This window comes from Pelobates fuscus, chromosome 9, assembly GCF_036172605.1.
Source record: "Pelobates fuscus isolate aPelFus1 chromosome 9, aPelFus1.pri, whole genome shotgun sequence".
NCBI lineage: Eukaryota > Metazoa > Chordata > Amphibia > Anura > Pelobatidae > Pelobates > Pelobates fuscus.
In genome coordinates this window covers 140,115,709-140,129,076 of record NC_086325.1, presented here as the reverse complement: position 1 = coordinate 140,129,076, position 13,368 = coordinate 140,115,709, and the positions used below count along the sequence as shown (strand labels likewise).

General features: G+C 44.4%; 1 protein-coding gene across 1 annotated transcript in view; it reads right to left on the bottom strand.

Moving 5' to 3' along the window:
• LOC134573683 (adenylate kinase isoenzyme 5-like) overlaps positions 1-10,556 on the bottom strand; it is a 42,653-nt gene extending 32,097 nt beyond the window's left edge. The window contains exons 1-2 of the mRNA XM_063433465.1: positions 10,164-10,556; positions 1,518-1,695 (exon numbers count right to left, since the gene is read on the bottom strand). Coding sequence (XP_063289535.1) covers positions 1,518-1,695; positions 10,164-10,328 — 343 coding nt within the window. The 5' untranslated portion in view covers positions 10,329-10,556. The remainder of the gene's footprint in view (positions 1-1,517; positions 1,696-10,163) is intronic.
• Between the last annotated feature and the right edge of the window lie 2,812 nt (positions 10,557-13,368).

The window sequence follows — 13,368 nt, the reverse complement described above, 5'->3', positions numbered from 1 at the left end:
GAAGACTGCGATACCCAGGCCTTCTCCCGCGGTGAGTGGAGCGGACGGCCGACGCACCACTATCCCGCCACACAGCACCCAGACTGGGGCTCGAATTTGAGCGGATCCGGCCCTGGTCCCCCCCCCTATGGACCGGGGGGGTGATCCCGGTCCCCACCCGGGGGCATAGCAGCCAGAAAACACAGGCGCCGCGGACACGCTTGAGGGCCCGACCGCACCGCACAAGATGGCGACTGCCAAGTGCACTGAGGGCACTTAACAAGCACGGGCCCAAGAAGCCTGAGATGACGGAGGCCTCACTCTCCCGCAGCTAGCCAAGCGATATCTCACCTGACAGAGCAATAAATCGGAAGACAGACAGCAGCAGAGGCTTACTGGACACGGAGTAGCGGAGACACCAACCTGCAGGGACTCGGCTCCATACCCACGAGTCTGCCGCCAACCGAAGGGAGCCACACGCCAGAAAAAGCAAACCACCCAATGCCGATCCTGAAGACCGCTCCACCCGACTCCCAATAGTGGCAAGCCCAGGCGACACATCTGGAGAGGTACCCCAGCCTGCAAGACTACCAACACTGGGCCGCGCTGAAGGGCTGAAACCAGCACTGGCCGATTAAACGCTCACGGCCACCCATGAAGCAACAGACCCACCATGACAGCGATTCCTGAAGAATATGCCGCTATACGAACTCTTAAACGGACTGGGTGATATTATGATATAAGCTGTCTGTAGATAGCTGCCTGGCTTTAACATATATAACGCTTACATGCTACTCTGACCACAACATACTGTTTACACCTCACTCATCATAACATGTATCATGCTAGCGCTTAGGGCACCCTACCAGTGCAGAAACTGCTAGCCAGCCTGCACTCACACCTCGCCTGCAACAACTATGTTTTAGGCCATACTGTCTATTATGTGAACCCACAAGCTGCCTGTAATTCTAGCACCCTTGCCTCCCCGGGTGAGTCACTAAGGAGCAATCCTGAATAAGCAACATCAGCACGCAGAACACAGCGCCTACACACGTGTACCGCATCTACTTGTTTAAATAATTTTACATATAACTTGTATATCCTGCCTGCATAACTCATATAACCAAACAACTTAATATTGTTGTACATCTTCTTATCAGAACGCGACCTTTTAAAAAAAAAAAAAAATGTGCACATACAAACGCATACCCCAATGTACTTATTGTCTGACCAACACAAGGATTGCCTTTGGGGTACCCCGTGTAAAGCTGTAACATCTTATGCACTGCAAAAATAAAAAATTTAAAAAAAAAAAAAGAATTAATGCTTTCATATGGGGAAGGCGTAATGTGAGACAAAGCAAGATGACCACTTGTTGGACTTTCGTCATTTTGCTAATATATGAATCCAATCATAACAGCATACACTGGAAAGGATAATGTGGGGGAAAATCAGATACTTTTTAAACACAACTTATTTATGGGAAATATTGCAGATCAAATGCCTGTTTTACTCCTATGGATGATGCAGTCATTTACCTGGTCTGTGTGCTGCTTTCTTCCCAGCCCCTCCATTAATAGGAGGCAAATTGCGATTCAGGAATGTGTCCCATTGCACTTTTTCAGGGCCCCCCAAATCCCGGACTCTCTGTAGACATAGTTCCAGATAATTGATGGGGTCCTCTGGTCGGTAATACATGAGGCCAGTGAGCAGGCTCTGTAGAAAGAAAATGCACATTTAGAAGAAGATTACAAACTGGTCTCTGGCCACACTGGGACGTGTGCAGTTGGTGAGTTAGAAAATGGAATGTAGGGAGGCAGAGGGGATAGCTAGTTAATGTGGGGTGCCTGAGTAGCAGATACATACTTACAAGTTGACGCTCGATTACAAAGAAAATAGTTGATAATGTAATCATGGGTAAAGATATATGGGAGCATTGGTTGCATGGTTTTACCCCGATTAACATTACAAGTGTGTCATTAGATGAACATACCCTCATTTAATTTAACTAAGTGAATGTTTGATGTGTTCCATTAATGCATCAGTGGCATTTATCTAAAGGAATACCCTAAGCACCGTAACCACTATTCGTGCCAGAAATGCCTTGTTGCCACCCCAACATCCGACATCAAACCGTTCTAGTACAAGTTAGTACAGTTTGACTTTGCCCCTTTAAAATAAGGCAGAAATAAAAAAATGAACATTCAATTGAAATTGTGCTGGACATTGAGTTTATTCAGTCATGAGGCCTACATGACAACGTTTCGGCCTCTGGGAGATAGTTATACATATATACAGCCATTGAGAGTTTCCCTCCTGCTTCCCAAGAGTGACTTGCGTGGTGTAAAACTTAGGTGGTCCCATATTTACAGGCATATCATGCCTGCTCAAGGTGCCACCACAGCACATTGAGATTTTAATTTTAATCACTGCAGCTGTAAGGTACGGACTGAGATGATATTCAATCAGATTTCTTTCATTTTGTTACTAGATTATTACTTTACTATAATTATACTACCATTGTTACATATAGTTTACTACAGTAATATTTTGTACTTAATGTTACATGTAGTTATTAATAATCTGGCTGTTAGAAATTTGGTTGCCAAATACTTACTTGTTTATAGCAAATGGCTAGCCTTCTCCATTCCCCTGCCCCCCTCCCTCCCACCCCCCCATGCATGAAGGTCTTTTAATTTTACTCAGCTCTACCCACCCATCCATGTTCCTTCTAACTATATAGCATGCTCTTGCAGCTGTTCTGACTCATAGCCAATCACCTCCTTATTCCTTTCACATGAGGGGCTTCCTGGCTCAGGGATGCAAAGTAAGCAGCCCTGATGTTTAGCGTCCCCACGTTCTGCATGGAGACGCTGAATTTTCTTTATAGAGATGTATTGATTGAATGCATCTTTATGAGGTGGTCCTGATTAGCCAAAACGGCATCTGGCCCTGCCCCGTTCCGATTTTAGCCAATCCAACGCTTTCGATATGGGAAAGCATTGGATTGGCTAAATATCGGCCATTTTGATGATGTTACAAAGGGAGCAGACCCGCTCGGCACTTGAAATAAGGTGTGTTTTATACTTTTATAGGGGGGTTAAGGGGGGGACAAGCCACATAAATGGTGGGTTTAGCACTATAGGGTCAGGAATACATGTTTGTGTTCCTGACCCTACAGTGATCCTTTAACTCTCTCTGCTATCACATACAAATCCCCCGCTACCTCTTGACTCATCTCCTCAGTTTAACCTTTAGATTGTAAGCTCACAGGCCAGGTCCTCTACCTGTTGTATCGGTCTGTTCTTATTGTGTTTGTCTTTTTCCCATTTGTACAGCGCTGCGGAATTTGTTGGCGCTTTATAAATGCCAGTAATGAAAAAAATAACGTACGTCAAATCCTGCCCTGACTCCAAATGACCATCTTGAGTCTAAATGAGAAATCAATATTTTACGGTCTTTTATTTAAATGTGTATGTAAAGTAATGGATGGCCCTTCTAATTCTCTAGGACTGGAGCCCATCATTTTCTATACTGGCATGTCGGCCTTCATGAAGTGCATGAACACACGTCTTTCACATCAGTTTCCCTAAAGACTTAACATGATCTCGCTGCTTTTAGTAAACCTTCACAGTGTGACCTTCAAAGGATTGCAGGACATTGGCGTGTTGATATCTTTCTGTCCTACCAAATCAAAAATAAAAGGAACTGCTTAGCAAATGTATGAATCAAGGTGCCCTGTTCTGGAGCAGTTTTTTTTAAAACCAGCAAGTAGATAAACAGTTCTAGTTAGTTTGATCGCATGGAAACGTCATCTAAGTCACACTATTCAGCACTCTTACAGTGATGGTGAAACACAAAGTATGTAAATTTGGAATGGTCATCTACAGGCCCATGCTCAGCACCGGTGCGGGGAGCACATTGCATTAGGTTGGGCACCCAGATTAAATGACCATCTAACTTTTTCTAAATAAATACTAACTTAAAAATGAGGCAGAAAAAAACATTTAAAAAAAACTTTTAAACCTGGTGTATACAGAGACAGACTTATTTTTTTATTTTTTTTAAACATTATAAGCTAACCTAAATAGATACAAAAGTAATAAAAAAATACCTAAACAAGGTCACAAGAAGGACAATTGTACATGCTTTTTTTTAGGGTTACCCAAACTAATAACACTATTTTGGATGGAGTGAGCCTTGCTGGCATGGTCCCCTCGTGTTAAAAAAAAAAAAAGAAAGAAAGAAAGAAAGAAAGGATAATCCTAACTGCGATCCCACGCCAAGGCCAAGTTCTCTCTGCAGTCTGATCCTCCGATGGTGACATCACTCCCCCTGACCGCATGAGACGGACATGCATGACAGACATGCATGAGAATGTGCTAAGAAGAGGACTTGGGCAGCAAGGAGATTGTCTCTGTCACCACCATGCTACGCGTGCTAACAACAGACATACTATATGCACTGATTTAACATTAGTCAGCCAGGAACTCTTAATGACTAATGACGCTGACGGAAGTTATTACACTCTTTATCTGCACCCTTGCATGACATTACATGGCACGTTCCGACGAAATGTGTAACAAAGACAAACATACAAAAAGTAATCTTTGCATCGGGTAGAGGGGGAGTGGAGGAAAAAAAAGGATTTTTTTTTTAGAGAAATCCTGGACGCGTTTCGCGTCTCCTCACAGACGCTTTAACATGGCTTTCAATTCCACATCCAAAAAGAGAGAACACTGGCCTCCATGTCTGTAAATCATCGTGGGATTATGTTACAACGAGCCATTAGAGCAAAGGCAGAAAGACTAATGGCCCTCTGGATCTTATTCTACTCAAAGCAACACAATCACTTTGCGGGATTTTTTTTTTTTTTTTCAATTAATCCTTTCCCCCCCTCTTTTGACCCTTGGTTTTATTTATTTTGTATTCACCTTTTTCTTTTTTTTCTTTTTTTCTGGTAATGCATAAGAAAAAGTAGTAATCTTTGGCGATGGGTGGAGCTCAAGCAAAGTTCTTTATCAGTTGCCATGGTAATTTACCCACAGTCCAACAGTCCAAAGACTCCAAAAAACTACAGACATGGTGGACAGAGGAGAACAACATGGCGCTGCCCTGAAACTGAGATCCAATTCAAAGAAGAACAGATAACTACACTGCTCAAGAAAATAAAGGAAACACAAAAATAACACATCCTAGATCTGAATTAATTAAATATTCTTCTGAAATACTTTGTTCTTTACATAGTTGAATGTGCTGACAACAAAATCACACAAAAATTAAAAAAGGGAAATCAAATTTTTCAACCCACGGAGGTCTGGATTTGGAGTCACACTAAAAATTAAAGTGTAAAAACACACTACAGGCTGATCCAACTTTGATGTAATGTCCTTAAAACGAGCCAAAATGAGGCTCAGTAGTTTGTGTGGCCTCCACGTGCCTGTATGACCTCCCTACAACTCCTGTGCATGCTCCTGATGAGGAAGCGGATGGTCTCCTGAGGGCTCTCCTCCCAGACCTGGACTAAAGCATCTGCCAACTTCTGGACAGTCTGTAGTGCAACGTGACGTTGGTGGATGGAGCGAGACATGATGTCCCAGATGTGCTCAATTGGATTCAGGTCTGGGGAACGGGCAGGCCAGTCCATATCATCAATGCCTTTGTCTTGCAGGAACTGCTGACACACTCCAGCCACATAAGGTCTAGCATTGTCTTGCATTAGGAGGAACCCAGGGCCAACAGCACTAGCATATGGTCTCACAAGGGGTCTGAGGATCTCATCTCGGTACCAAATGGCAGTCAGGCTACCTCTGGCGAGCACATGGAGGGCTGTGCGGCCCCCCAAAGAAATGCCACCCCACACCATTACTGACCCACTGCCAAACCGGTCATGCTGGAGAATGTTGCAGGCAGCAGAACGTTCTCCACGTCTGTCACATATGCTCAGTGTGAACCTGCTTTTATCTGTGAAGAGCACAGGGCACCAGTGGCGAATTTGCCAATCTTGGTGTTCTCTGGCAAATGCCAAACGTCCTACACGGTGTTGGGCTGTAAGTGGACGTTGGGCTCATACCACCCTCATGGAGTCTGTTTCAGACCGTTTGAGCAGACACATGAACATGTGTGGCCTGCTGGAGGTCATTTTGTAGGGCTCTGGCAGTGCTCCTCCTGTTTCTCCTTGCACAAAGGCGGAGGTAGCGGTCCTGCTGCTGGGTTGTTGCCCTCCTAAGGCCTCCTCCACATCTCCTGATGTACTGGCCTGTCTCCTGGTAGCGCCTCCATGCTCTGGGCACTACGCTGACAGACACAGCAAACCTTCTTGCCACAGCTCGCATTGATGTGCCATCCTGGATGAGCTGCACTACCTGAGCCACTTGTGTGGGTTGTAGACTCCGTCTCATGCTACCACTAGAGTGAAAGCACCACCAGCATTCAAAAGTGACCAAAACATCAGCCAGGAAGCATAGGAACTGAAAAGTGGTCTGTGGTCACCAGCTGCAGAACCACTCCTTTATTGGGGGTGTCTTGCTAATTGCCTATAATTTCCACCTGTTGTCTATCCCATTTGCACAAGAGCATGTGCAATTGATTGTCACTCAGTGTTGCTTCCTAAGTGGACAGTTTGATTTCACAGAAGTGTGATTGACTTGGAGTTACATCGTGTTGTTTAAGTGTTCCCTTTATTTTTTGAGCAGTGTATAAATAATGGTAAGTAGCTGGGGAGGTGGTTTAGAATCATTGTGATACATGAGGCAGAAGGAAAGGAAGATGAACTTTAGAAAAGAATGTGAGTCTCACTTTAAAAGAAAGGTTATAATGTTATAGTTGGAATGAAGCTCTAACAACAGCTTTATTGTGTCCATACGTACACTGTAACATAAAGATGGGAATTTAGGGAGGGGGTCACCAAAAAATTTTTTGGGCTCAAGCCAAGGATATTTTATGACCCTAGCAACGCCCCTGTAATAAGTACTGAAATTTACAGGACCTTCATCAACGGTAATGTAACCTGCAAAGTCTTGTGGGTGGGTGTAACCTGCCGTGTGCGCAGACCTCAATAATCGCTCCCTTGTATTCCCGGCATACTGGGAATCCGTATCTCTGTGCTCTGACTCATCAGTGAGCCCTGGACCCAAGGGGACGATTACTATGGTCTGCACCCACTGGAAAAGCAGATCACACTCTCCTTGCTCAGACCCTGTCCTCCCCCGGACCGTTTTGTCACTCCCAGTCTAAAAGCCCCCCAAAAAATGCATTTCGCAGATATCCGGCAATAGAAATTCCCCATCCCTGCATTCCATTCCATCTAGCGGCCTCGCTCACTTATCCACTCCAAGCAATATCCTCAGTTTTACTGAGCACTACCCACCCTGGATTCTGCTTCTTTTATAGCATGGCTTCCCAGGTGCTTGGCATCTTCCTCTATTACTTCCTCAGTCATTACATCATTGCAATCTGTGCAAATGCTCTATGGCAATCTGTCCATTACCTTTAAATTTCCCCCTGCGTCCTCTTGTCTCAAGTCTCATAATAACGTTTAGATTGTAGGCTCAGTACTTTGTATAAAAAGGGCTTGTAAATGCTAGATCTAAGCTTACGGACAGGGCCTTCAATACCTTCTGTATTAGCATGTCTATATTACATTGTCTATCTTGCCTGGTTGTACAGCGCTGCGGAATATGTTGTTGCTACTATAGTAGTAGCTGCTACTACTACTGTATTTAAAACTGCTGCACTCACTGTACCTCTCTCTACTGTAATGTAACCTGTAAAGTGGTATATCACCATTAATGTGAAACGGACCTAGAAGCATCCACTGCCTGCAAACAGTGTAGGCAAGTTCCTCGCACGTCAACACGCTACGCAGGTGAGATCCAGGTAGTATAACTTCTGTCTCCATGATTGACAGTGCTATTAAGAAAAGCTACGAGCTCCTTTCTAGAGCCCTGTCGTGTTAAAAGGAAATATATTTTGAATAGTTAGGAGCTAAAGTGGTTTTGGTGCCTACAATGTCCCTTTAAATATACATTCACTGAATAAGTACTGTATTTGCAGTATGTTAGGTAACCTCCGCTATAAAATTGTATATTTGTATGCTGGACAGCTACACATAATGTACCTTCCTTTACGATAAGGTAATATATGAGGGGAGACGTATCAATGTTCTGAAATATTCTGTTTTTTTATTTTACCCCTAAACAGTACGATTTTTATCTTGCTAATTTTTTCCTATAAGGTGCTAAACACCTATTTGCGCATAGAAAGTATAAATTCACAGTATAACTGCTGCATGTACCGTACCCCCCTTTACCGTCATTTACCGTACAAACAGCAAAGTACACCTGTTAGATCTATGTAAATAACATCATTCATACATAATGTATTGAATCCAATTTTCCATTGCTGTGTGAATCCCAATTTGCCTAACCTCTACACACGCAGATAATCATCCACGCTGATCAAAACACATCAATTCAAAACGTACCAAACTGCGCACATTTATTTGCAGGTTCTCTCATTCAGATTTCTTGCAACAACAACAAAAAAAAAAAGTGAAAAAAATAAACATCGGGCAAATAAATGGCATTCAATCATGCTTTTTCATCCAATGAGTTTAAGAAATAGATTATGATGATAGGGGGTGAGATTATATATTAAAACAACAAATCTCAGCTTTGTGATAAATCTGGATTATCCTGAATTCTTCCTAGCAGAACTCAGATGAAATAAAGTGATTGCTTTTGTAGACCCCCTGACGCGTTTGCCTTCATCATGCCAAATATATGAAAGCTCTTTGTAACAATTAATAATAGCACCCTTGCTGTAGTTGTGAGCCCACCTGAGTTTCTTCCCCATTGATGCTATTGTGTTTGTCATGTTAATGCACATTCCTTTCATGAGGATTTAATCTGCAGCAAAGGCTGTTAGGAGGGAGGTGGTATGGTCTTGGAAGAGGGTGGCCAATTAACGATAAGGTCCAAGTACAATGGGTTAAATTACTGAGCCTTATTTATTGACCCTTTGCACTGATCAGACGTGATTATAATAGTGTATATGGAAACAGTGATTTTAATGTCACAATTATAAATAAATATACCGTAAATATCTATTCAGACAACAGAAGCATACACATGGCTAGTCAGTCCTGTGCCTCACACTTTATTGGCAAAAACACATTAAGGTTACAGGACCATTATCAACATGTAAGCTGTATCACAACACACATGAGATGATGGATAGATAGATAGATAGATATGATTCAATAGACAGATAAATGCAATTGTAGGTAGAGAGATGTGATTAGATAGATTTGATTAAATAGATAGATAAATGACATGCGATTAGATGATATATTGATGTGATAAGATAGGTGATAAATAGACATGATTTATTAGATAGACAAATAGATAAATAAATATGTAGGTAGGTATAAATAGATAGAAAGATAAATAGCTGTGATTAGATAGATGTATTGATTTATTGATACATGATAGATTTAGTTATAGATAGATAGCTGTGATTAGATATATATAGAGAGATAGATATATAGATAGATAGTCCTATTGATAGATAGACAGATAGATAGACAGATAGATAGATACATAGATAGATAGCTGTGATTAGATAGATAGATAGATGTGATTTGATAGATAGATAGCTGTGATTTGATAGATAGATAGCTGTGAATAGATAGATAGATAGCTGTGATTAGATAGATAGATAGATAGATATATAGCTGTGATTAGATAGATAGATATATAGCTGTGATTAGATAGATAGATAGATAGATGTGATTAGATAGATAGATAGATGTGATTAGATAGATAGATAGACAGATGATAGATAGCTACATAGATATACAGCTGTGATTAGATAGATAGATAGATAGATAGCTGTGATAGATAGATAGATAGATGTGATTAGATAGATAGATAGACAGATGATAGATAGATAGATAGATACATAGATATACAGCTGTGATTAGATAGATAGATAGATAGATAGTTGTGATAGATAGATAGATAGATAGATAGATAGATAGATGTGATTAGATAGATAGATGTATTGATAGCTAATGATGCACACTGTATGTTTACAATCTATGTTTGGCACACGGTAGTTGGTGTAGTTAATGCTATAGATAATTATCACACATTAATAACAGACATTGGTAACCTACCCACCTCGAACAGCCTGGGGATCTGTCTGTCTGTAAGGTAATCCTTTGCCTCCGATGTGTTCATGCTGCAGCTCCGGGTGGCCCTCGGTCTGTCCCCTCTCTGCTCCCCGGTCTGGCTCCTCTTCTCCCGGGCTGGAACATCACTCTGCTCCCTCCCCACTCCCTCCATCTTCTGAGTCTCCGAGCCCTCCAGGGCCACCTGCAGATCTCCAAATCAGTCTCCTCCGGACTGAGAGTGGTACCCACGCTGCAGCAAGCAGATCCTCTCCTCCACACTGACACTGTCAGCTCCTCCTTCACACTGCTACTGCCAGACAGCTACTCTACCAGGCAGCTACTCTCCCTCACACTGACACAGACAGCTACTCTACCAGGCAGCTACTCTCCCTCACACTGACACTGCCAGCTCCTCCTTCACACTGATACTGCCAGACAGCTACTCTACCAGGCAGCTACTCTCCCTCACACTGACACAGAAAGCTACTCTACCAGGCAGCAACTCTCCTCCACACTGACACAGACAGCTACTCTACCAGGAAGCTACTCTCCTCCACACTGACACAGACAGCTACTCTACCAGGCAGCTACTCTCCTCCACACTGACTGTCAGACAGCTACTCTACCAGGCAGCTGCACTCCCTCACACTGACAGTCAGACAGCTACTCTATCAGGCAGCTACTCTCCTCCACACTGACACAGACAGCTACTCTACCAGGAAGCTACTCTCCCTCACACTGACACTGCCAGCTCCTCCTTCACACTGATACTGCCAGACAGCTACTCTACCAGGCAGCTACTCTCCTCCACACTGACAGTCAGACAGCTACTCTACCAGGCAGCTACTCTCCCTCACACTGACACAGACAGCTCCTTCTTCACACTGACACTGCCAGACAGCTACTCTACCAGGCAGCTACTCTCCCTCACAGTGACAGTCTGGCAGCTACTCTCCCTCACAGTGACAGTCTGGCAGCTACTCTCCCTCACACTGACACTGCCAGCTCCTCCTTCACACTGATACTGCCAGACAGCTACTCTACCAGGCAGCTACTCTCCCTCACAGTGACACAGACAGCTATTCTACCAGGCAGCTACTCTAACTCACACTGAAACAGACAGCTACTCTAATACTGACAGCAGTCAGACAGCTACTCTACCAGGCAGCTACTCTCCCTCACACTGACAGTCAGACAGCTACTCTAACTCACACTGACAGTCAGACAGCTACTCTACCAGGCAGCTACTCTCCCTCACACTGACACTGCCAGCTCCTCCTTCACACTGACACTGCCAGACAGCTACTCTACCTCACACCGACAGTCAGACAGCTACTCTACCAGGCAGCTACTCTAACTCACACTGACACAGACAGCTACTCTAACACTGACAGCAGTCAGACAGCTACTCTCCCAGGCAGCTACTCTCCCTCACACTGATAGTCCGACAGCTACTCTCCCTCACACCGACAGTCAGACAGCTACTCTAACTCACACTGACAGCAGTCAGACCGCTACTCTAACTCACACTGACAGTCAGACAGCTACTCTACCGGGCAGATACTCTCCCTCACACTGACACTGCCAGCTCCTCCTTCACACTGACACTGCCAGATAGCTACTCTCCCTCACACCGACAGTCAGACAGCTACTCTAATTCACACTGACAGCAGTCAGACAGCTACTCTCCCTCACACTGACAGTCAGACAGCTACTCTACCGAGCAGCTACTCTCCCTCACACTGACACTGCCAGCTCCTCCTTCACACTGACACTGCCAGATAGCTACTCTCCCTCACACTGACAGTCAGACAGCTACTCTAACTCACACTGACAGCAATCAGATAGCTACTCTAACTCACACTGACAGTCAGACAGCTACTCTACCAGGCAGCTACTCTCCCTCACACTGACAGTCAGACAGCTACTCTACCAGGCAGCTACTCTCCCTCACACTGACAGTCAGACAGCTACTCTACCAGGCAGCTACTCTCCCTCACACTGACAGTCAGACAGCTACTCTACCAGGCAGCTACTCTCCCTCACACTGACAGTCAGACAGCTACTCTACCAGGCAGCTACTCTCCCTCACACTGACAGTCAGACAGCTACTCTAACTCACACTGACAGCAGTCAGACAGCTACTCTAACTCACACTGACAGTCAGACAGCTACTCTAACTCACACTGACACTGCCAGCTCCTCCTTCACACTGACACTGCCAGATAGCTACTCTCCCTCACACCGACAGTCAGACAGCTACTCTACCAGGCAGCTTCTCTCCCTCACACTGACACAGACAGCTACTCTACCAGGCAGCTACTCTAACTCACACTGACACAGACAGCTACTCTAACACTGACAGCAGTCAGACAGCTACTCTACCAGGCAGCTACTCACCCTCACACTGATAGTCCGACAGCTACTCTCCCTTACACCGACAGTCAGACAGCTACTCTAACTCACACTGACAGCAGTCAGACAGCTACTCTAACTCACACTGACAGTCAGACAGCTACTCTACCAGGCAGCTACTCTCCCTCACACTGACACTGCCAGCTCCTCCTTCACACTGACACTGCCAGATAGCTACTCTCCCTCACACCGACAGTCAGACAGCTACTCTAACTCACACTGACAGCAGTCAGACAGCTACTCTAACTCACACTGACAGTCAGACAGCTACTCTACCAGGCAGCTACTCTCCCTCACACTGACACTGCCAGCTCCTCCTTCACACTGACACTGCCAGATAGCTACTCTCCCTCACACTGACAGTCAGACAGCTACTCTACCAGGCAGCTACTGTCCCTCACACTGACAGTCAGACAGCTACTCTACCAGGCAGCTACTCTCCCTCAATGACAGACAGCTACTTTAACTCACACTGACACAGACGGCTACTCTCCCTCAATGACAGTCAGACAGCTACTCTAATTCACACTGTCAGCAGTCAGGCAGCTACTCTACCACACAGCTACTCTCACTCATACTGACAGCAGCCAGCCTAAAATTTGACATTTGAGTTCCGAAAAATAACTGACAACCGAATGGATGAAATCTGGAAACAAATTATGTAAATATTTAAATGATTAAATGTATTAAGAGGAAGGCCATGACTATTGGGCAAACGCCCGATAGGCTACAATGACCTTGGGTCAATACCGAAATAAAGGAATCTCGCTGGCAAGCCCCTACAAGGCCAGCTTTAC